General features: G+C 42.6%; 2 protein-coding genes across 2 annotated transcripts in view; one reads left to right on the top strand and one right to left on the bottom strand.

Moving 5' to 3' along the window:
* Positions 1 to 25,503, top strand: part of LOC127418180 (uncharacterized) — a 446,156-nt gene that overhangs the window by 341,307 nt on the left and 79,346 nt on the right. The gene's annotated exons all lie outside the window — the stretch shown is intronic.
* The window catches only part of LOC127418156 (RING finger protein 148), a 43,241-nt gene continuing 32,907 nt past the window's right edge, over positions 15,170 to 25,503 (bottom strand). Inside the window, exons 6-7 of the mRNA XM_051658579.1 lie at positions 18,598 to 18,715; positions 15,170 to 17,342 (exon numbers count right to left, since the gene is read on the bottom strand). Coding sequence (XP_051514539.1) covers positions 17,233 to 17,342; positions 18,598 to 18,715 — 228 coding nt within the window. The 3' untranslated portion in view covers positions 15,170 to 17,232. The remainder of the gene's footprint in view (positions 17,343 to 18,597; positions 18,716 to 25,503) is intronic.

The following is a 25,503-nucleotide window of genomic DNA, read 5'->3' as shown; positions in this document are numbered from 1 at the left end:
AGTCTGAGTCATGTCTGTCTGCAGTCTTTAAGCTGGAATCCGAGTCAAGTATGAAGTTTCTGTTGGACGTATCTGAGTAATGTCTAGAGTTTTCCATCACGAGTTCGAGTCTAGTCTCAAGTCACCAAACTTCTTTCATGGCGTTTTTTTAATTTTATTTTTATTTTTTTATATATTCTAGTTAAAAAAACTATTTACAAAAAAAAAAAAAACACCACCTTTGTATACCCAGTGTATCCACAGAGGTTCTTCCCCCAGTGGATGCGGTGTGCAATGTGGAAGTCTTGAGTCTATTTGAGCACCATCTCTTTTATTAACATCCCTCTCCCCAATCCAAAAAAAGAAGAAAAAAAAAAAGCCACTGACTCTTTTCCATTTTTTTTTCTTTCTTTCTAACAAGTACAATAAAGAACATCAAAGCTCCATCGAACACCAAACTCCATCAAAACACTCTCTGGTTAGACAGTGTAAACTTGGTCAAAAAGGTCAAAGAACTGTTATCAGTTTAGACTACAATGTTTCCACCCACACTAAAGATCTAAATTGCAAAATGCTGCACAACTAACACAATTCTTCTGTGTAAACACAGTTGTACACACTCTTTGATGTTAGTTTAACTTTTTTGAGAAATACGCCACAGGTTTATTCACCCTACTTGAATTAGCCTGCAACAGCACTGCTCCTACCCATATGTCACAAGCATCTACTGCCAGCTTGAAAGGCACAGTAAAATCAGTTTGGCAGTCTTTGGATGCCTCAAATCTCACGCTTTTCCTCAGCAGGTTAGTAGGAGGTTCGATGGCAGCTGAAAAATTATGCACATTTTCGTTATGAACCACTTTCCCAAAACCCATTTTAACTGCTTTTGAGTCAAGGGAACTGATATGTCCAAGATGACCTGGACCTAAGCCACACAGGATGGTACCGAGCCTCATCCGCAGTATGTGACCTTACCCTGTGCAGTCTCATATGTGGATAAGTTTATCACCAGCCCAGCTTTCTCAAGCTGCTTAAAGAGCTGCCCGATGTGTAATAAATGATCTAGACAAGAGGTGCTATAAACAATCGTCAATGTAAGTGACTACATTCTCAAGGACACTGGTTACCTGGTTCATCAACCTATGAAATATGACTGGCACATTTTTTAAACCAAAGGGAACAGATAGACATCAATAGGCATCAGGAGTAACAAAAAGAGCAATCCCTTGGGCATGATCAGACAGAGGCACCTGTCAGTATACTTTCATTAAATCAAATTTTGACACAAATTGAGCTTGGCCCATATGATCAATACAGTTCTCTAATCACGGTATAGGAAAAGCAACTGTATTCAGCACTGCATTTACTTAGTAATCTATACAAAAGTGAAGAGACCCATCTGGATTGGGTACAAACACTACAGGGGAACTCCAATCACTCTGACTTACCTCTACCATCCCAATACTACACATGTAATCAAATTCCTCCTTTACCTTGGAAAGCTTACTGGGATTTAACCAATAGGAATTATGTTTTATGGTGGCAGCATCTCCTGTTTCCACATCATGTCTGGCCAATGAGGTGTGAGATAAGCATTCAGCAGATTCACCACCACATCTGCACACTGCTCTGTTGATAAATGACTGAACTGCTCATCTCAGTCTGTTCTCTTACAAAAGTTTTCCAATCAAACTTAGCAATAACATGCACATAAATTACCTGTTCAAAAATATCTTCTCCTGTTTCTACCTACAACTCTACAGGTGAACTGCTGTGAACTGGGGTGAGACAAACATGAACACATGATAAATCGTTACTCAGAATCAACTAGATCCCACGAACGGGCCGAGATGGTACAGCATCAAGTGTGACATAACCATTAAGTAAGTTGGAAATCAAATACACCCAGTGCAAGTACTCTGAACCAAACTTACTTCCCAAACAGTTTCCACAGTTGAAAGAAAGAGGCCACTCACCATTTCCCTTACCTCCCTAAGAGTAGCACGATGACTATGTTCTGCGTAGACAACACACTCTACAACAAAGAAAGAACGTGTTGGACTTGTGATAGTGGATACATTGAAACTCGTTGTGAATTAAGCATTTGAAAAATGTTATGAGCTACATGCCTTTCAGAGGGCTGCAACAATTAATTAATAATATCTAAATATCACAAAAATGATAAAAATCAATTATTAAAATAATCAACAATAAATTCAATTATGATTAGTTGAATATCTTTGCACTAGCACTGCAATCTCCATCAGTAACGCCACTTTACAGTAGTGAAAAAAGTTTTGATGGGAAAAAAATACATTTGTAAAATGGTACAGAGCTGCATCTGAAAAGAGCCCAACCCAAGTAACATATAAAATGTTTAATAAGCTCATATTTTTGTGTGGGGTGTCACGTGCTTTAACAGATTCCTTCTGCTGTTTAATGTGCTTGAGAGATGTTAAACCCCAGCTCATAACTTATATTTTACTGATTTATTCTTATTTGTAAATATTATAAACTCAAAGTCATTCAATTCCTAGTTTGCAAAACAACTTTTCTAAAACAGCAAGTCATTATTACTTCAAGCAGGCCAAAAATTCAATACAAAAAATAAAAATAAAAATAAAATAAATCACGGAGTGAAGTAACCAAACAGAGTGCCACAAATTAAATATTGTTGATATGTTGAATGTCAAATTTATCACTAAATTAAATCATTTAACTGACATTTTATATGTAACTGTAATGAGATTGTTACAGTTTGGTTTATTATCATTTCATGATTTAAACTGTCCTTCTATTTATATTTCTTCTATTTATATTTATATGGCAAGATTTTGCATTTTGATTTTTTGTAGCTTTCAATTTGCACATTGTTTGAGGACAACATTTAGCAAGATGTGGAATAATGTTTTAAAATACATGAAAATTAAATTGGCTTTCTCATTTGATCAGCTGTTTTGAACTTCTTTTTACCTCTGAATGAAGAACAAAGAAGAACTTCCCCAAAAGTGTGCTGGAGCCTTCAAGGGATAGTTCACCCAAAAATGAAAATTCTCTCAATATTTCTCTCAATTATCCTCTCAATAAAGTGATCGTATCACTTTAGAAGACATTGATGTAACCGCTGGAGTCGTATCAATGATGTTTATGCTGACTGTGTGATTTTTGTAGCTTCAAAAGAGAAATCTCCATTCACTTGCATTTTAAGGACCTACTGAGCTAAGATATTTTTCTATTTTTCTTCAAATGTGTTCTGGTGAAGAAAGAAAGTCATACACACCTAGGATATAATGAGGATGAGTAAATTATGAGATAATTTTCATTTTGGGGTGAACTACCCCTTTAACAGGACTCCCTGTGGTAGGTCAGACAATGCAGTCCACTAAGGAACCCAAAGCGATTCCATTTTCAATAGGTACTCTGTTCAGTGCCTTATTAGAAATCCAACAAAATCTCTTTATGATGTATGTACTGTATACATAATATAAATACAAGAGGGTCATTCCTTCAGTTCAGTGACATTTTGGCTTTGAAACTAAAAATGTAATTTAAATTGGATACTGTTAGCAGCATCAGTAGTGTGCGGGATTTTTTTCTTATTTATTTACTTCAATAAAAAAAAAAATCCTACGCACCTGCTGATAATCTATCAAGTGTGCTGTTTTTTTTTTTTTTTTTTTTACTTTGAAACTTATATACCTGCATATATATCCTTATCCCTATAATGCCATGTGTATCAGATATGATACACAATGTTTGACAGCTCCTGTCTCACTCTGTGTTCAAGCTGAAAGGAAAAAAAAAAAAGGGTATGGTATGTAAGTTTCAAATGTTTATGTCACCATCTAGTGGTTATTTGTGAAATTTCAATGTCCATCTATTTAAAATGGTGGTCAAAAATTTTGTCAAAAATTTTGGCCAACCGATTAAGTAAAGTTATGACATCTCTTATACATATAGATCAGGTGGGGTTTATTCGGGGCCGCAGCTCTTCTGATAACATCAGGCGTCTCATCAATATCATGTGGTCAGTAGCGAATGATCAATCTCTGGTCGCTGCCATCTCACTTGACGCCGAAAAGGCGTTTGATATGGAAGAATGGGATTATCTTTTTAAGATTTTGGAAATGTATGGGTTCGGGAGTACATTTAGTGGTTGGATTAAGTTACTTTATAAACACCCTGTAGCAGCGGTACAAACAAGTGGATTAATTTCCGATTATTTCACTCTGGATAGGGGCACTCGGCAGGGTTGCCCTCTTTCCCCATTATTGTTCTGACTTGCCCTGGAACCATTAGCAGCCGCGATAAGAAAGGAGGATGATTTTCCAGGGGTGGTAGCGGGAGATGTGGTGCATAAGCTTCTGCTTTACGCAGATGATATTTTATTATTCGTCTCCGACCCCACTAGATCTATGCCTTGCCTCCACAGAATTATTAACTCCTTTTCTAAATTCTCAGAATACAAAGTCAGTTGGTCTAAATCTGAAGCTTTGACTTTGACAGCATACTGTCCAGTAATGGCCTTCCAGCCAGGCACCTTCCAGTGGCCCAAACAGGGCATTAAGTATTTGGGAATTTTATTCCCAGCAAATTTGTCTGATTTAGTCAGAGTTAATTTTGATCCCTTAATAAAGGTTTTCGAGCAATGTGGACAGGTGGGCTTCATGACATTTATCGATGATTGGGAAGGTTAATGTTATTAAAATGAATTGTATTCCAAAATTCAACTACCTGCTTCAGTCTCTCCCTGTAGATGTCCCCCTCTCTTATTTCAAGAAATTTGACAGCATAGCGAAGTCCTTCATTTGGAATGGTAAGCGTGCCAGGTTAAATTTCAATAAATTACATAGGCCGATTGACAAAGGTGGGATAGGCCTACCCAAGATTTTGTTTTATTATTATGCATTCGGTCTCAGACATTTGGCTCATTGGTCGCTTCCACCTGAGAGAGCCCCTCCCTGGTTTCTTATTGAACAAGAAGTTCCCTATCTGTCACTCACTCGACGTTGGTGTCGATGTAGTGACACTAGGGGTCACTCTTGGGAGCCAGAGACACCTCTGGTCTTTGATAAAAGGCCAATGAAAATTGGCGAGTGGTATTTGCATGCCACTCCCCCGAACATAGGGGTATAAAAGGAGCTGGTATGCAACCACTCATTCAGATTTTCTCTTCGGAGCAGAACGGTCATGCTCACTGAGCTGAATACTACTGTTCATTCACATCTGCTGGATCTGACGGCGCATTTCAGCGGCTTCTCCCTCCTCTGCACTGGTGCACTGCAGAGAACGCCCCTGTGCGCTTCGGCAGAAAAACTAGAGAGTATATTTTCTGAAAGAGCATTTTTCCCCTCTAAAAGAGTACATATTTCTCTAAAAGAGCACACAAACGGAACGTCTTTTTAAAGACGCGTCTTTTTAAAGATGCTTTTCCGATTGTGTGTTATTCCTGGTTGTGCTCGTTATCTCTCGCCTTCTAACGGTCACAATCACTGTCTTTCGTGTCTGGGCACTGCTCACGCGGAGACAGCGTTCATGGATGGTCATGTTCTCATTGCGAGAATATGTCCATGGCAACGTTGCGGTCACGGCTCGCCTTCGTAAGAAAGCGAGCCACCCCAGAGGCTCCTGCCTGGGTCCTTTTACCCACGGGTTTGAGGCCAGCGCGGCTAGCACTGGGGGCGATTTGGGGACCCCAATGGGACCGCCTCCGCCGGGTATCCCCCCGCGGACCTCCCATTCCCCAGCACGCTTGTCTGCCCCGATCGGGCTTCCGGGTGAGTCCGCCGGCTCGTCTCACGGCGAGTTCGACCTCTTATTCGGAGCCCGCGAAAGTGATGAGCTCTCGAGCGCAGCATCGGAGAGCTGGCTCGTCCGGTCGGAAGCCTCAGCTGGGCTCCTCCCTTCGGGGTCAATCGCCCAGTCACAGGCTGACGCGGAGATGACGACATGCTTTCCCGGGCAGCCGCGAGCGTCGGTTAGAGTGGATTTCACCGCTCTTCCCTGAACCCTCGCGGCTCGGTGATTGGTTCCTGGGCTCGTGGCGCCGCTCAAAGCCACGCCCCGCCCCGTTCCTTTCTTCCCGGAAGTGCATGAAGAGCTGACAAGGTCGCGGGAGGCACTTTTTACTGCCCGGTCCCGATCTTTTCAGCTTCTCCGCTCTCACTACCCTCGATGGTGGGGCGGCCAAGGGTTATTCGGCAATCCCCCGGTGGATAAAGGTGCTCGCGGTGCACCTATGCCCGCAGAGCGCCGCCACCTGGCGCGGGTGCCCAAAGCCCCCGTCCAAGGCCTGTAGGTTTACATCGTCTCTGACGGCCAAGGCCTATGGTGCCGCTGGACAAGCCGCCTCCGCCCTGCACGCCATGGCTCTCCTGCAAATTCGCCAAGGTGCTAAAGGAACTGCACGAGGGTAGTTCCGCCCTGGAATTGATGCAGGAACTGCGCTCGGCGGCCGACCTCGCCCTCCGGGCGATGAAGGTCACGGCACGGTCTCTTGGGCGGACGATGGCCACACTAGTGGTCCAGGAGCGCCACCTGTGGCTCAACCTGGTCGAGATGGGCGAGGCCGACAAGACACGGTTCCTTGCTGCCCCCATTTCCCAGGCGGGCCTATTCGGCGACACCGTTGAGGACTTTGCCCAGCAGTTCTTGACGGTAAAGCAGCAGACGGAGGCAATCCGGCACATCCTGCCCCGGCACGGCTCAAGACCCCACACCCCATCTGCTCGTCGCCAAGGGCGTCCCCCTGCGGTGACTGCACCGGCTCCGCCGCAGCCCGCCCCTCCGGCCCGGCCCCGGCGTGGAGCCCACCGCAGGAAGCCGATGCCACCCGTCTCACAGCCAGCACCGAAGAACCCACGGAGGTCTTCGAAGCGCCCCTGAGACGGGCAACCAAGGGACGAGGGAACCCACTCACCTGGAGCTGGTAGAAAGACCACTCAATCCCCCGGTGGAGGGCCGGGTGGAAAATTTTTTGTTGCCTTTTTGTTTGATTTCGCCGCACGCCCAAGTGGCTGCGGTACCCAACAGTTCAGCAAAAGAGCGGCTTCCTTCCTCCCTGGGTCACATACCCGGTGTGTACGGTCGTCACCATGACTACCGTCCACGGGTTTTATCTTGCAGGATTGGTGCTCCAGCGGTGTCCTTTCCGCCCTTGAGCGCCCAGCTGTGGCACAAATCCACCCCCGATGTGACACATTACCGGTGGTCACAAGGAGCCAGGTAAGTGCTTCGATGTCCCTAGACTCAGCACGGCCACGACGTGCTGTGGCACCTCACGCTCCGCCCCGCCGCGAGGCCCCACCTGCTGGTACGTCCGACGACGTTGTCCCCTTGGTCCCCCTTGCACGGAATTTGGACGCATGGCTTGCGCTTCCCAATCCATCGCGGTGGTCCGACTCGGCTATGCGATTCAGTTCGCCAGGCGCCTGCCCAGGTTCAGCGTTATTCACTTCACCTTCGTCAAGGGCGAAAACGCTGTTACCCTGCACGCGGAAATCGCTACCCTCCTACGGAAGGGCGCGATAGAAACTGTCCCTCCAGCCGAGATGAAGAAAGGGTTTTTACAGCCCCTACTTCATCGTACCAAAGAAAGGCGGTGGGTTGCAGCCAATCTTGGACCTGCAAGTACTGAACCGGGCTTTACACAGACTCCCGTTCAAGATGCTGACGCAAAGACGCATTCTAGCGAGCGTCCGGCATCAAGATTGGTTCACGGCGGTAGACCCGAAGGATGCGTACTTTCACATCTCGATCCTTCCTCGATACAGACCCTTGCTGCGGTTCGCGTTCGAGGGTCAGGCGTATCAGTACAAGTCCTCCCTTTTGGCCTGTCCCTGTCTCCTCGCGTCTTTATGAAGATCGCAGGGACTGCCCTTGCCCCGTTAAGGGATGTGGGCATTCGCATTCTCAACTATCTCGATGACTGGCTAATCTTAGCTCACTCTCGAGACGTGTTATGCGCACACAGGGACCTGGTGCTCTCACACCTCAGCCGACTAGGGCTTCGGGTCAACTGGGAAAAGAGCAAGCTCCTCCCGGTTCAGAGCATCTCTTTTCTCGGTTTGGAGTTGGACTCAGTCTCCTTGACGGCGCACCTTGCGAACGAGCGTGCCCAGTCGGTGCTGGCCTGTTTGAAGGCGTTCAAACAGAAAACAGCGGTTCCACTGAAACTTTTTCAGAGGCTTCTGGGGCATATGGCATCCTCGGCGGTGGCCACCCCGCTCGGATTGATGCATATGAGGCCGCTTCAGCACTGGCTCCAGACTCGAGTCCCGAGACGGGCATGGCACCACGGGACACACCGCGTGGCCATTACGTCGGTCTGTCACCGTCTTTTCAGCCCTTGGACCGACCTCTCGTTTCTACGAGCAGGTGTTCCCTTAGAACTGGTCTCCAGGTGTGTTGTACGCCTCCAAAACGGGCTGGGGCACTGTTGGCAATGGGCACGCAGCCGCCGGCCTCTGGACGGGTCCGCGGCTGCGTTGGCACATCAACTGCCTTGAATTACTGGCAATTATGCTCGCCCTGCGGAGGTTCCGGCCGTTGATCCAGGGCAAGCACATGCTAGTTCGGACAGACAGCACGGCAGCGGTAGCATATGTCAACCGCCAAGGCGGTCTGCGCTCCTGCTGTATGTCACAACTCGCCCGCCGTCTCCTCCAACGGAGTCAGCAGCACCTCAAGTCGCTGCAAGCCACTCGCATCCCGGGCAACCTCAACAATTCGGCGGACGCGCCGTCACAACAGGTTACCCTCAAGGGAGAGTGGAGACTCCACCTTCAGGTGGTCCAGCTGATTTGGAGTTGATTCGACAGGCACAGGTGCACCTGTTCGCCTTCCAAGAATCCTCCCCACTGCCCGCTCTGGTACGCCCTGACCGAGGCCTTCCTCGGCATAGACGCGCTGGCACACAGCTGGTCCCCTGGCATTCGCAAATATGCGTTTTCCCGCAGTGAGCCTGCTCGCACAGACCCTGTGCAAGGTCAGGGAGGACGAGGAGAAGGTCGTCCTGGTAAGCATCCTACTGGCCCGCGCAGACGTGGTGCTCGGACCTCACGCTCCTTCCGACAGCTCCCCCCGAGGTAGGACCTTCTTTCTCAGGGACGGGGCACCCTCTGGCACCCGCGCCCAGACCTCTGGAATCTCCATGTCTGGTCCCTGGATGGGACGCGGAAGACCTAGGTGGCCTACCACCCGCGGTGGTAGACACGATCACTCAGGCTAGGGCCCCCTCTACGAGGCGCCTGTATGCCTTGAAGTGGCGTCTGTTCGCTAAGTGGTGTTCTTCTCGACATGAAGACCCCCAGAGATGCGCAGTCGGATCAGTGCTTTCCTTCCTGCAGGAGAGGTTGGAAGGGAGGCTGTCCCCTTCCACCTTGAAGGTGTACGTTGCTGCACACCACGACGCAGTTGACGGTAAGTCCTTAGGGAAGCACGACCTGATCATCAGGTTCTTAAGAGGCGCTAGGAGGCTGAATCCCTCCACACTGCCCTTCGTTCCCTCATGGGATCTCTCCGTAGTTCTTCAGGGCCTACAGAGAGCCCCCTTTGAGCCTTAGCAGTCAGTCGAGCTTAAGGCACTCTCCCTGAAGACTGCCCTCCTGACTGCGCTCACTTCCATCAAGAGGGTAGGTGACCTGCAAGCGTTCTCTGTCAGCGAAACGTGCCTAGAGTTCGGTCCGGGCTATTCTCACGTGATCCTGAGACCCCGACCGGGCTATGTGCCCAAGGTTCCCACCACTCCTTTTAGGGACCAGGTGGTGAACCTGCAAGCGCTGCCCCAGGAGGAGGCAGACCCAGCCCTGCCGTTGCTGTGTCCGGTGCGCGCTTTGCGCATCTATTTGGATCGCGCACAGAGCTTTAGTCTCTCTGAGCAGCTCTTTGTCTGCTTTGGTGCACAGCGGAAATGAAGCGCTGTCTCCAAGCAGAGGATCGCCCACTGGCTTGTTGATGCCATATCTATGGCATATCTCGCCCAAGACATGCCGCCCCCGGTAGGGCTACGAGCCCATTCTACCCGTGGTGTAGCGGCTTCTTGGGCCCTGGCCAGAGGTTTCATTGGCCTTTTATCAAAGACCAGAGGTGTCTCGGGCTCCCAAGAGTGACCCCTAGTGTCACTACATCGACACCAATGTCTCGTTCCCTCCATCAGGGAACGGAGGTTACACCAGTAACCATGACGTTCTTGCCCCTATTTCGCCATCGCAAAACCTTTCGATCAAACTAACCGGAGAAGTTAAATTACACCCCGTTATTTTGCATTTTCACTCGGTATGGACTAAAGTGTCCAGAGTGTTTAATTCTGACATTTATTTAAATGTTGCCTCAAGCATATGGCTGAACCCTAAATTACATATTAATAAATCCACTTTCTGTTGGTCAGAGTGGATTGGGAGGGGGGTTGCTACACTCGGTGAGCTATATGAGAGTGGAGTACTGAGATCTTTTGATAATTTGGTTCAACATTTTAAGATTCCTAGATCCCAGTTCTTTAGGATTTTACAGCTGAGCCACCTGCTCTGTACTGTTTTTGGGAGTGGTGTACACCCCCCTAAAGCAGCAGATACTTTGGAAATGGTGATTACTGCTTATGGGAAAGGGTTATAAAGGGTTATAAGTTGATTCCTAATGTATAATTTTGTGGTTAAATTTATTTTTGTCTGTCTTGGAATCAATAAAAAATGTTAATAACAAACAAAACAAAACAATTGTCAATTGAAAAAAAAAATAATATTCATATTTTATTTCATTTGCTGAACTGAACTGTGATACATTTCAATCCATATTTAAAGAGCAAGAAGAGGAAGTTGTCATGGCCAAACTCTCAAATATTTGGTATCTCTGAAAAACCCAGGGAGTCCTCTGATAATACCTCATGATTTACCACTGTAGAAAAACTTCAATAACACAAAAATGAATTATGATTTCTTTTTATATTTTGTGTAATAGTACTAAAAACAGTTTAATGTCAAAAAATTCGCATTTTCTGATAATTCTTTCATATGTCAGACTTTACAGGGTTATGTGTTTTATCTTTATGGACATTCAGAGGATAAATTAGCTACTACATGGTCTGTGAAAGATATCTAGCAAACATATTTGTAAACTTATTTTGATAATTTTATTTCTATTAACATAAACATATTGACATTTTATTTTCCCTATATCTTATGTAGCACAATGCGTACACCTTTTATCCTGTTATTTTAATCAGTGCAGATAAAGGTAGTCAGTCTATCCTAAATTATAAGCAACTAGGCCTTTGTTACTTACAAACTGGATATCCTTAAACTGAAAGACTTAAAATCTCAAAATTAAAGCATCGGGAGGCAATTTGTAACCTTAAAACCTCAGTTTTATTGGTTACAGTACTTTTCCACCAAAAGTAAAAATATAAAAGGTATTGTAAAATAAACTACAATATTAGCTGAGTAAGAGTAGCATTGGGGAGACGACTCAAATCGATGTCGAATCCAATGGTTTATCAGTCCTTATCTTGTATAGTCAGTGTCTCTAAGTCTAGGAATCCCTATAATTATGTAATTTAAAGCTTAGAATGCCTACAAAACCCTCTTCTGGAGTCTCTTAGCCACACGATTTCTTCTCCTCCTGGCTCTTCTTTGTAGTATCTGCTGTCTCGTGTGTAAAATATTCATACATTCTCTGTTGTACATGCATAAGTTGTTACATGTTTTTAATCACAGATTACATTTTTAGGTTTAACTTCTTATACATGTTGTATATTCTCCTATTCTAAATGTAAGTACATAATAAAACAGTTAAAAAAAAAAAAAAAAAAAAAGATGATTACATACAATCAGTTGCATGTTTAGCAGCCAGAAGCTTTTTGTACCTTCAAATCTTCATGGAACGCTGTCAATTTTGCTTCTCAAAACTAATACATTGATGCTATCTACTGGTCATTCAAAAGTACTAAATTATAAGAATTTCAAACTAGGTAAATTAATAAAAAAATGAAGCATAAATGGTAAAGTATAATTAACAATATAACATATAATAAACTGGTAAGATTACACACAAGTAAAATGAGAAATCATTAAGGGTGAATACATAGCATACTTGTAAAAACAAATAAGAACTGGATTTTGCATCTAATTTTCCATCGTACCATTTCCAGTAACAGAGCGGACATGTTATGCTTTACCATGTATGACAAACATCACAAAATAAAGGAAAACATAAATAAACTGGAAGAGTTACACACTTCAAATAAGTCCAGCATGAGTTTGCTGAATGGCTGATGTTACCTGCAGCGTGAGTGACATCATTTCATGACATAAATCTTCAATTAAAGGTTGCAGCCTCATGACACAGAGTGGACAAAAAGTCAAGGGACACTCAAATGACATATTTACCACACATGAATGCATTTTAGTGAGAGGATGTAATACAAACCAACTCATTTATCTAATGAGCTAGCACTTATTTTAATGCAATGACAGTGCAATAGTTGAAAATGGTTTTAGTTATTTAAAATGTGACTTTTTTTGGACCACAGCAGTGTGCACTATTATAAATATTCTCTATTTTTTTTTTTTTTTTTTTTTTTTTTTTTTTACCAAACCTATTAAAATTGCGTTCTGGTGAAATTAAACTATAGCCTAGTTTCCATCCACTTTTCACGCTATTTTGTTATCGACAAAGTGAAAATGCAAAAAATATTTTGCGAAATTTGCCGTCTTCTGCCTGTTTCCATTCAAATGGCCTTTTATCGATAAAAATGGTGTGCGTGATGACGTCATGCCTAAAAAAAAAAAAAAAAAGAAAAAAAAAACACTTTGTCGCATAAGTTTTGGTTTAGCTCAAAAGAAATCTGACCTAAAGCCGTTTCCATACAGAAATATGTGTTTATCGCTAATCACCTCCCAGATGTCCCTATTTTTTTTCCTCCGAAGTTATCCAGTTTACTGTCATTTTAATTTCACAAATAAAAGCAATCAGAAGAGGAGGAATTGCAATCAAAAGGGAACAGTTGCCCTTCTGATAGGACTGTAATATTGGTCCTGATGTTGCGCCTACCGGTTCCGACCTGAAAGCAAATCGTAATGGCGCTGTTCAAGCTGGCAACCTGCACAAGTAGTGGGGGAAACTTTATGTCTTAGTAAAAGGACCATCCATTGATGTGTATATGCTGTGTACACAGCTAATAAAAAAAAAAAAAAAAAATTGATGTGGTGTAATATCAGGGTTTACATATGATACATTCCTGATATTTAATAGGCTATTTTGAACAATCATCTAATCTAAAGCATCGCCATCACAACTGCATTATGTCCTGCATATTTGTCCAGCAACTTTTAACGACCAACTGAACTTGATTATCATCTCAAATTAATTTTAGCGTCATAATGCAATTGACAGAAGCTCTGCAAATGCGATCCGAGGTAAAGAGGGTTAAATTTAAAATATTTAAATGTTTTAAAATGTTCAAAAGCTCGTTTTCTGAAAGTGAACTCAGCATTGTACAAATAGTTCTGATAGTTTATAGTCTTGAAAAAAGTGTAGAACATTCTGAGAATGCAGCCTAATTCAGCCTACTTTTTTCGCCTACAGAACAGGGCGAAATATATATATATATATATATTCGTTTGGTAATTTTTTTTTTTTTTTTTTTTTTCGTTTTATTATTATTTAATGCTTTTTTCGTTTGGTAATTTATTTAATTTAATACAGGGAATTGTGCCGGCATTTTTTTTTTTTTTTTTTTTTTAAATAAACTAAGCAATAATTTTATAGAATTGGGCTACATGTTAGTGTTTCAAAAAAGCACACTGAAGCGTTTCTCCTAGTATTGTGTATTTATTTTTAATTTAAAACATCTTTGTGCACAGAAATGTTATGTTTTTTGTATTGTGGACTAATTCCGTGACTGCCGTCTATTATTTTGAATGGTGTGGAAAAGCAACTTTAATAAATAAACGGATGTCTACCGCGATTAAATTAATCGCAAAGAGTGGCCATTCATTTGTTCTCCATGCACTTGTCTATGTGCATGATAGGAGATATTTGTGTTGGCATTCCTGGAAGTGTCATGTTTGCAGCATCGGATCTATATGCCGTTAAGATCAATCCATAATAATGTACAATAAAATGGCTTTCAAGGATGTATACCGTCGTCATGATTAACACAGGCTAACGATTGGGGTAAACTCTGTCATGTAACACTACATTTTTGCGTTAATGCCAATTTTCTCGACAAAAAGTGTTTCCAAACCAGTTTTTCGCAACATTTGAAGAATCGACATAGAGTTTATGCGCTAGAGTTAAACGGAAAAATATTATGTCGACACTTAACGATAAATTGCGTTTCCATCAGCTTTATTTTGATGCGCTAAAACTTTTTTTCTCAAAAAATCCTTTGATGGAAACGTAGTTAATGTAAATACCACAACTTGTACTGAGAATTTAAATGTAAAAAAAAAAAAAAAAAAAAAATATATATAGGAATGACCCAACAATGTCTTTTAAATTAGATGTTACACATCATAGTACATAACTGTAGCTATAGATTGTGAAATTAAAACTTCTCATTTGAGTGTTTTTCAATTAGCTTTCATTGCACAGCTTAGCCTGCTAGCTTACATATTACAACCACAATAACATGATAGGGTTGACCAGGCATTACAAATGGCTACATGCGCTTCATTAAATCTGATGAACAGGATGCAGCTTGAAACATTACGTTTTAGGAAGCTCAGCAAATTGAATTCAGGAGCAACAGTGTGCCGACACTGTTAGTTTCATCAATATATTAAGTCATGCACATGTATTTCTAAGAGGTGCATGTTTTCCATGAGTTTTAATATTACAAATGGGGACTCCCTGAGGTGTGCCTCCGTTTTGCATGCCAAACTTGTCTATGGTGAATGGTAGACAGCAAACCATTTTTTTTCCACCGTTGTGTGGAAAATAGTGACTGCATAAAATCACTTTTTAAGAACTCTTCAACTTGGTCCAACTACATCTTGCCTGGCAAATCGGTGAACTCCACTGGTGCTTTTATCTTAACAGATCCTGACACCTGCTGGAGACAGTTTCTGTTGGAACCGTTTCATCTGCCTTGAGGAGAGCCTTCATGTTAGAGCGAGACAAAAGGAAGCCAAAAGCAGAGGAACAGTTCAAAAGGATTTTATTAAACAGCAATGGTAGGGTTCACTGTGCCGGCAAAGGCTGGAGACCCTGGCACCGGCTGCAGCAGAGGGAAAGAGTCTCACCTGTGTGCAGTTTAAAAAAAAAAAAAAAAAAAAGCATAATGGGCAGGGAAGAGTGGGTTCGTAGATGAGTGTATGCATTGTGGAAGTCAGGAGCAGATCTGTAGGAAATCTCAGTTGAGGCATAGTGAGGTGCAGAAAACACCCAGCCGATTTGGAGGCAATCACATTCCCAACACGTGGGCAGAGATGAGAAATCCTCCGCTGGCATCCGTGGGTGCAAAGAACAAGCGTACAGCAAGCTGGAAGGTAAACACACTTCCGACACACAGGCAGAGACAGGCCCAACTAGGCAAGAGAGCAATGTTAATTGCTTGACATCATACAATAATCTAGCAAAGACACTGAGAACACGAAGGGTTTAAGTAGGGAGTGAATTAGAGTGGAACAGGTGTTGCTAGCATGCTAATCAGTGGCATGATCAGCGTTTCCCTGGGAACAATCAATGTTCCCATGGAAACACTGATCATGCATGCCAGCTTCACCTGCGAGACATGAGGGAGAAAATAACAAAACACAGTATTACTTTATTACTGCACTTTTACAAAATTGCCAAATCTCCTCCATTTTTACTTAAACGTTGGTCCAAATTTAAGGTTTTTTTATCTAATGGTGATATATTTCATAAAACAATATTGTTTCCAAAATATCCTGCATTTTGAATAAGCAATGGGAAAACTAAGTACAGTTTTTAAAATCAGTTTTTCACATCAATGATTACACTAATCTTTTCTACAGGTCAAAGTTTGGAAATCAGTCATAGTATTTGCTTTTACTTAGAGCAGTGTTATCAATGAATACACTGTAGTTTAACTTATTTATTCAACATTTAGTTAACAGTGATTTATTCATTTAAAAAAAATAATCACATTGTAATTTGTGTATCCACACACAAAATATGTATGCCTGATACATATTTAACATATGTTTAATGTTGTTTTGGCATGGAAAACATGCATAGGTCAATGCAGCTAATACAGTCTGACTATTTTACATTCAGTGAAACATCAATCACATAGTTGATTATACATATAAAGTATATCTGAATCAATGAATGTAACGATGATGTGGATGATGAATGAGGAAGTGTGATGATAAAAATGGAAAATCTGCTGTAGCAGTACAATTACACACACCATATTTCAAATGGATGGATTATTGTTATTATTATAACGGAATATTAATAACTGCATTAAACTGTTCTGTTTACACATTATATCATTGTTTCAGAGGATATAGAAAGACTAAACTCACTGTTTAAGTCCAACAATTGAATTGCACCGGTATTTATGTCAAATCTTTATAATTATTAATGGTTATTTTTTAAATCTTCATATAGTAATTAAAACACACATCAGTGTAATCTGGGAAAGCTAGACCAGCTAGCCCCTGTTCAGAAATCTGTCATTGAGGCAATTAATATTAAACCTCAGACTTCTTTCAAGAAGGGAAAGACTCCAGCAGCTGCAGGCCTCAACAGTCTGTTGTCATATTTTAAACATCCCATTTTCATATTTTTCAAAAACAGTTTCACACATAATTTTTTGTTCGTGATATTGAAGCTACATTTAAACCTCTTTTAACTTTCTTCTGTTTTACAGAAAAGATGTTTAGCAGAATGCTCACGCTGCTCGATTCCATACAATACAAGCTGCCATACAAGATTTCCAAGGCAAGATTTTCAGTGAATAATGACTTAAATCTCAGTCTGTTCCTCACACAGTGCTATTGTACGGCTTCAGAAGACTTGGAACTGTAGTATTCAGAATATAATCATATTGACAGCTGGTATGATATTTGTATGGTGTTGTTTGTAGTTTTTGGAGCGTGACGGTCCTGGTCCCTTCCCACTTTCATTGTATGGAAGAGAACAGCTTGGACATTCTGCTAAACTTTTCCATTTGTTGTTCTACAGAGGGAAGAAAGTCATACAGGTTTGGAACAACATGAGGCTAAGTAAATTATGACAGAATATTCATTTTTGGAAACAATCCCGTAAATATCTCTGCCAGTAGTCCTACATTTGATTGTTGATGTTGTGATGTTCCAGGGTCTGTGGTTCATCTTCAAATGCTGGATTCTCATAAATATGCTGTGTCTGAACACCCATCTCACAGTACACATGATCTGCCACATGGAAGAAACATTTATGACATCACATACTGATATTAATGCCTATTAGTCATCAGTGCACATGCAGTATAAATGAATCAGCCATATCGCCCTGCAACTCTCGCCTGGTTGCCCACTATAGCTAAGCAGGGTTGAGCCTAGTCAGTACCTGGATGGGAGCCCTACTGGGGAAAACAAAGTTTGCTGCTGGAAGTGGTATTAGGGAGGCCAGCAGGGGTTGCTCACCCTGCGGTCTGTGTGGGTCCTAATGCACCAGTATAGTGATGGGGAATCTATACTGTAAAAAAGCACCGTCTTTCAGATGAGATGTTAAACCAAGGTCCTGATTCTCTGTGGTCATTAAAAATCCCAGGTCACTTCTCGTAAAGAGTAGGGGGTATAACCCCGGTGTCCTGGCCAAATTCCCCCCATTGGCCCTTATCTATCACGGCCCCCTAATAATCTCCATCCCTGAATTGGCTACATCACTCTGCTCTACTCTCCACCAATAGCTAGTGTGTGGTGGGCGTTCTGGCGCACTATGACTGCCGTTGCATCATCCAGGTGAATGCTGCACACTGTTGGTGGTTGAGGAGATTCCCCTTTTCACTATGTAAAGTGCTTTGAGTGCCTAGAAAAGCGCTATATAAATGTAAGGAATGTAATGTAATGTAATGAATCCAGATAGAATACAATTGCTCCGTAAACGAACACGTATCCTATGTCTATAACTTTTGTTGTTTTTAGTTCATTTATTTATTTCCCTCAAATTGCAAGATAATTTTTTTACATTAAAAATTGTGTTATATATAAAAGTAAAATATATGTATTATGACTTTTTACTCTGTATTTTTATTTTATTATATAAATAATTTTACCATCTATTTTTTATATTCTTATTTTTATACTCTTACTCTATATTATTATATTCTTAGTTTAGTCCCTCTGAATGGGAAGTACTGTGGATAATGTACTTATCAAGGACAGAAAATTAGCAGTCAAAAGTTTGGACACACTTGACTGAATGTGGAGTATAAGTGCTCGAGTATGCAGCGTACATGTGAACTCTGTCAAAAGCACCTCATGAAGTCAACTGAGAGATTGAACAGAGTGTGCAGAGCTACAGTCTACACAACGGAGGCTTGATAATTAGATCGTTTGGATTTATTTCAAATGTTTTGGTCACTGTATAATTCCCACACTCCCCTTTGTGTTAGTTCAATGGTTTGACTTCAGTATTATTGTGAATGTGGAAAATACTTTGACTCACTCTCTGCAGTCTGGACATCTGATGTGTGGCGTTGATGTGTTGATGTGACTGTCATCACTACAGGGGGACAGAAGCTCACGTCTGATGATGAACGCTGCTCACTGCTTTCTTCATCCATCTAAAAACACGACAACACATGGTAAAGCTTCAGAATACTCTTTCATACTTAATAGGTAATTATAGGGGGCCTGGGTAGCTCAGCGATTATTGACGCTGACTACCACCCCTGGAGTCGCAAGTTCGAATCCAGGGTGTGCTGAGTGACTCCAGCCAGGTCTCCTAAGCAACCAAATTGGCCTGGTTGCCAGGGAGGGTAGAGTCACATGGGGTAACCTCCTCGTGGTCGCGATTAGTGGTTCTCGCTCTCAATGGGGCTTGTGGTAAGTTGTGCGTGGATCGCGGAGAATAGCATGAGCCTCCACATGCGGAGTCTCCGTGGTGTCATACACAGCAAGCCACGTGATAAGATGCGTGGATTGACTGTCTCAGAAGTGGAGGCAACAGAGACTTGTCCTCCGCCACCCGGATTGAGGTGAGTAATCGCGCCACCACAAGGACCTACTAAGTAGTGGAAATTGGGCATTCCAAATTGGGAGAAAAGGGGATAAAAATGAAAAAAAAAAAAAACAATAAAAAAAATCAAATTAAAATAATAAAAAATAGGTAATTATACAGGAATTAATGCAGGACACATGAGTAGTACTACATTAACACTTCAGTCATAACTATTAACTAATGCAGAAACACAATTAACTAATCAATAAGTAATACTGATCTGAAAACTGTGGTTGTTCACTGTTAGCTAATAAATATTTACTGATTTATATTTGCCTCACTGAGAACTAATAACTAACTATGGGTAAATAATAATAACTACTAATTATTTGCTCATCACAACATAAACTCCTCAAAATCCAGTGTCTAAAATGTGAACAATTATACTTTTGTGGTCAACGTGAAATTGCATCATAAAAGCAGCATGACATTGTTCCTCTGTTCTTGTCAGAGATAATAAAAAGGAACATTCTTTTAAAAATCTAGTTTCCAAGTTTTTGCGGATGCCAAGTTCTTATAAATTTCATATTTGTATTAATGTTGGCTTCATACATTTTTGAAAACATTTATCAATTTTACAAACAGCTTGATTCAGTGACTCCTATGTGACTTCAGTGATGTCTATTTAAATACTTTCCTAGCACCATGAATACACATACAGTAAGTGCATACTTAATCATTATTCCCCAAAAAGGTTTCAAACATATTTTTCAAGGAATATACAGTATACTGTGTGTGCACAGGAGAGGTGTATTTAAGTTATTTTTTAGATTAATTGTATTTTTATGCATTTTAATAATTTCATTAGTCTAATCCAATTGAATTATATAAACTTGAAAACTACAAGTTCATCAAGCCTGTTATGTCATCCAATCAGGGTTTGCATTATTCTGTGCTCGATCTGAGGAGGTGGGTGGTGTAGGTTCTACTGGTTGTTTAGATCAGTGTTACTATCAGAAATAATTAATAATTATTTCTTTAGTTATTAATTAATATTTAAATTAAATAATAGAAACTCATCAAAGCCTCATACGGGACACCAGTAAATGTAGTGCGCTACGTTCAGGAGCGGGTTTGGTTATTAGCAATAATTAATAATTATCAAAGATAATTATCAATTATTAAAATCAATAGAACATTGATGAGAATCAATGTTAGCTCTTTTAACCCTTCACATCAACAAGCAAAGATAACCATCCAATTCAATAGAATATTAATTATTATCAAAGATAATCTTTAATTATAAAAATCAATGGAACTTTGATTAGAATTAACACTAGCTTATTGATCCTTCAAATTCAACAATCATCAAAGATAATTATCAATTATCAAAATCAATAGAATATTAATAAGGATTAATATCGCCGGAGCACCACCCTGGAATCAGAGACTAATAACAGACAGTATAACAGTCTCAATATTAGATTGTTCTCTTAAGAAAATTGACATTCAAAAGGAAACAATGAAGGCTTGAATCTGAGCACTGACATCCCCTGCCAGCATTTGACACAGGCGTATGCAAAACAAACCAAAACACTTCTCTTTGAAATATAACAAAGTTTATTTCTGCAGTAATATCAATTAATAATCAATACAATGCAGTCAATAAACTTCTGACTTACAACTACAAACTAAACAGTGACATGATTAGATATGGTAACCAAAATAAGCCTATGACACATGAGAGGTAGGTAAGTGTGTGTGTGTGTGTGTGTGTGAGTGAGTGTGAATGGGTGTGTGTGTGTGTGTGTGTGTGTGTGTGTAAGGAGTGACGTGCACAAAATGGCAGACGTGACTCTCGTGGAGAGTACGTCACGCGAGATTTCCGGCCAGAGAATATGGCCGTGAATGGAGTCTGCCCGTTTACCGTGTGTCTCCGCTTGTACGCTAACTTAGGGACAAAGCTGAGCTTTATCACAAAGTTATCTACTTGCCAAAAGTGTGTGCAAGAATGTTTGTGAGGGGTCGTGTGTGTGTGGTTAGTACAAGAGAGAGAGAGAATAAAGTGGCGGCACCAAAGCCGGTTTCGCGATCGTGGGAGAGAAAGCAGCTGTTAGTTTATCACTCAGAGACGCGGTGGATGGCTCGTAAACCGTCCTGCGGTCTTTGGTTCTTTAATGGATAAACTCAGTGTGCCGGTCTCACCCGCAATGGCGGAAATACACAACAGCCCAATCTGGTTGGACTACAACACAGCAAATCTCATTTGTGATAACAGTACATTACAGTAATACCTTGAGTATTATTAGCAGCAATGAGCGGACTCGGCGGTCCGTAAACTGTACAAGCAATAACCTTGATACACAAGAATAACACACTATAATATTCTGTCTCTGCCCAGACGTAAACCTCTTACTTGAATCGCATGAGGATGCAGGTAGAATGTGTGTTCATCTATTGTTAAACTCCGACTCTGTTCCTCGAGGCTCGGGTGATGATGGGAGGCTGTTTCCTTGCTCTGTTGGCGGGCGGTACGGCTGCTGATTCTCGGCAGGCTGGCGGAGAAATCAGCTACGTCGACTTGATTGAAGAGGGAAGAGAAATCTTTTTCTCTTCACTTCTGCAGGCAAATGGATGAAGATGTGGATTGCTCGGGGGTCTCCTTCGGATCCGTTAGAGTGTTCGTTGGAACACAGAGTAATCTCAACTCGTCCAGTGAGATGGAGATTGTATGACCACAGTTTCAAGTCGGATGTTACTTCCTTGTGCCACGAGGCTACACCTGAGAGCAGCAATGAGCTGCGTCTACACACGGCGAGCAAAGTTGCTGGAAGCAACTCAGAGGTATTTCTACTCCCGATGATGTCATGGTTGAGGGGCATTCTAATGTGTGCCTCATCCAATAGGCACACATTAGAATAGAGAATTAGAATAGAGAGTTCGATCCATTAGTGAGCAAGGCTTCATGGGATTTGTAGTCTGTTTTGGACTCCCTTTGTTTGATTTTGGCGCGGTTTTTATCAGCAAGATTTATGACTGTGTGTGGGCCTCAGTCAGGTTTTACGACTGTGTTAGGCCTGCCTTTATCTTCTATCTGAATACATGAGGCCCAACAGTGGGGTTCTTGTTTATCTGCATGCACTTGAGTGGCTCCGTCTAAGCACGTGTCATGGTGAGCCCATACACACTGTCAGAGTTTTTTGCTTTAATGTTATATTTTGGCCACTAGAGGCCCTCATTGTGTTTCATTTCAGTTTCCCGCCTTTGTATCATGTGTTATTGTTTTCACATGTGCCTCGTTCTGGGCTATGTATTTTAGCTGATCACTTCCTTTTGTTTCTTTGCTTGGTTATTGATGTTCCTAGCCAGTTGCTGCTGTAAGTCTCCTCTAGTTCTAAGTACTAAACTTTGAATGCCTTTTGGATTGTTTTTTCCCTGTGTTTATTTTTGCTGTTTTTTGGTGTCTTTTTCCTGAGTTCTTTGGGGATTATTTTTTCCCTCCTTTTGGATCCTTTTTGGACGAAAGGTCTTTCTGTTTTGTGGTTGTCAGTAAGAAATTGCTTTTTGTACCCTTTTTGCTATTTTTGTTAATAAACTCTTCTGAGTTCTTTTAAGAACGCGTCTGACTATTGGGTCCATCTCCCTTCTGTGGCTCAGTGGTGGAAATTAAGACTCTTGTGCCAGAGACCCAAGTTCAAATCTTGGCTCTGACAGAATAACCAAGCCAACATTATGAACCCAGAGATGCCTAATGCTCAAAAACTCCCGGCCACAATTGCTCAGCAGGAGTCCACAATCCAACGCCATGAGTCAGCATTAGTTCAGCAGGAGACTGTGATGGCTAAACACTCACAAGTGCTGTCTGATCTCATGATTTCTGTCCGTCAGATCCTGGACCGTCTGCCCTTTACTTCAGCTACTGCTTCTACTGCTGCCTCGGTACCACTTCCGGATTCTCGAGTGCTCTCTCCTCTGATTGAACCTCGCCTACCTCCACCACAACATTTCTCAGGTGATCCCAGTGCATGTGATGGGTTCCTGACTCAATGCTCTCTCACATTTGAATTACAACCATCTTCCTTCCCCTCAGATTGGGCCAAGATCGCATATGTTATCACCCTCCTTTCTGGTAAGGCTCTTTCTTGGGCAACAGCGGTCTGGAAGGCATAGGCACCCTTCTGTTCAAGTTATTCTGTGTTTGAAAAGGAGTTCAAGCGAGTCTTTGACCACCCCCTCAGTGGCCGGCAAGCCTCTAAGAGACTTCTCACCCTCCGACAAGGTAATGGCAGCGCGGCTGAATATGCCATACAGTTTCGGACAGTTGCAGCAGGGAGCGGCTGGAACGACGAGGCCCTTTCCTGAATGGTCTGTCTGAGGCAATCAAGGATGATATGGCTACCAGAGAACCTGCTCGTGATCTCGAGACCCTCATGGATCAAGCAATCCGGCTGGATTCGCCTGAGGGAGAGAAGACTGAACCAGTCATCTGTTTCCACATTGTCTGCCAGTCCAGCACTTGCTCAAATGCTACCAGTGCCCCACGAGTCCTCGGAACCCATGCAATTGAGAAGGACTAGGCTTTCCCCATCTGAACTAGACCGTCGCATGAGAGAGCGCTGTTGTCTATATTGTGGATTGTATGGTCATTTTCGCTCCGCCTGCCCCGAGCTTTCGGGAAACGCCCAGTCCCGTACAGGCAAGGAAGGACTGTAATGGGAGTTACACGCACAGCTTCACCTTCCAACTCTGGATTGTTCCTTCCCATCACACTCACTTGGGGAGATCAAAAACACCAACTCCAGGCATTGATTGATTCTGGTGCTGCTGGGAATTTCATGGATATTTCCTTCCTGCCAAAAGTCTCCAGATTCCTATCAATTCCCTTCCTGCCCCCTAACTGCGACAGCTTTGGATGGAAGACCGTTAGCTCCAGGGAAAATAACCCACCTCACCTCTCTCCTTTGTCTCGTCACTTACCAGCACCAGGAGAGAATGTGCTTTCACCTTATACAGACTCCAGAGTTCCCTATTATCCTCGGTCACCCCTGGCTCCTCCAGCATAACCCACACTTTGACTGGTCCACTGGCGCTGTTCTCAGTTGGGGTCCCACCTGTCAGACTACATGCTTGGCCCAGAACTCCCCTGATCTTGTTCTCGAGTCCCAAAAAGCCCTAGATCTGCCTCAAGTCCCTGCTCAGTACCACCACCTCAAAGCAGTGTTCAGCAAAAGGAAGGCCACCTCCTTACCTCCTCATCGCCCCTATGATTGCGCCTTTGAGCTGCTCCCAGGAACCTGTCCCCCCAGAGGTCGTATATTCTCTTTGTCTCTCCCCGAACGAACTGCTATGGACAAATACATTAACGAATCCCTTGCGGCAGGTATCATCCAACCATCCACTTCCCCTGCTGGAGCTGGGGTTTTTTTCGTTGGGAAGAAGGATGGCGGGCTCCGGCCATGTATTGATTACAGGGGCCTTAATAAGATCACTATTCGAAACCGCTATCCCTTGCCGCTAATGACCACTGCTTTCAAAATTCTGCAAGGAATCTCCATCTTCACTAAGCTTGACTTGCGCAATGCCTACCATCTCGTGCGCATCAGACAAGGAGATGAATGGTAGACCGCCTTCAACACGCCCACTGGGCATTATGAATATTTAGTTATGCCCTTCGGTCTCACTAATGCTTCTGCAGTGTTTCAAGCTCTCATCAATGATGTTCTCAGAGACATGCTCAACCAATTTGTGTTTGTCTACTTAGACGATATCCTCATCTTCTCGAGTTCCCTCCAAGATAAAACACGTCAGTAAGGTACTCAGACGTCTTCTTGATAACCATCTTTATGTTAAACCTGAGGAATGTGAGTTCCATGTGACCAAAGTTCAGTTCCTGGGGTTCATTATCAAGCCTGGCCAGATACAAATGGACCCTCAAAAGATTCAAGCAGTTGTGGATTGGCCCTCCCCCTCGTCGGTAAAGGAAGTACAGCGTTTCCTTGGCTTCGCCAATTTTTATCGCAAGTTCATCCGGAACTTCAGTACTGTGGCGGCTCCTTTATCTGCCCTCACCAAGGGGAACACAACCAGCTTTAATTGGGGACATGAAGCAGAGTTGGCCTTCAGTAAACTCAAAAGCCATTTTACCTCTGCTCCTATTCTCATTCTCCCTAACCCAGATAAACCCTTCATCGTGGAGGTCAATGCTTTGGACGTAGGGGTTGGAGCTGTGCTGTCCCAAAGGGGGGAGGACAACAAGTTGCATCCATGTGCATTCCTTTCCCACCGCCTTACACCGACTGATATGAACTATCATGTAGGGGATCGAGAGTTACTGGCAGTTAAGCTAGCGCTTGAAGAGTGGAGGCATTGGCTTGAGGGGGCCAAACACCCATTCCAAGTATTCACTGACCA

Source organism: Myxocyprinus asiaticus, chromosome 27 (assembly GCF_019703515.2).
Source record: "Myxocyprinus asiaticus isolate MX2 ecotype Aquarium Trade chromosome 27, UBuf_Myxa_2, whole genome shotgun sequence".
NCBI lineage: Eukaryota > Metazoa > Chordata > Actinopteri > Cypriniformes > Catostomidae > Myxocyprinus > Myxocyprinus asiaticus.
Note: the sequence above shows the minus strand (reverse complement) of the source record. Positions and strands in the feature narration are given on the sequence as shown.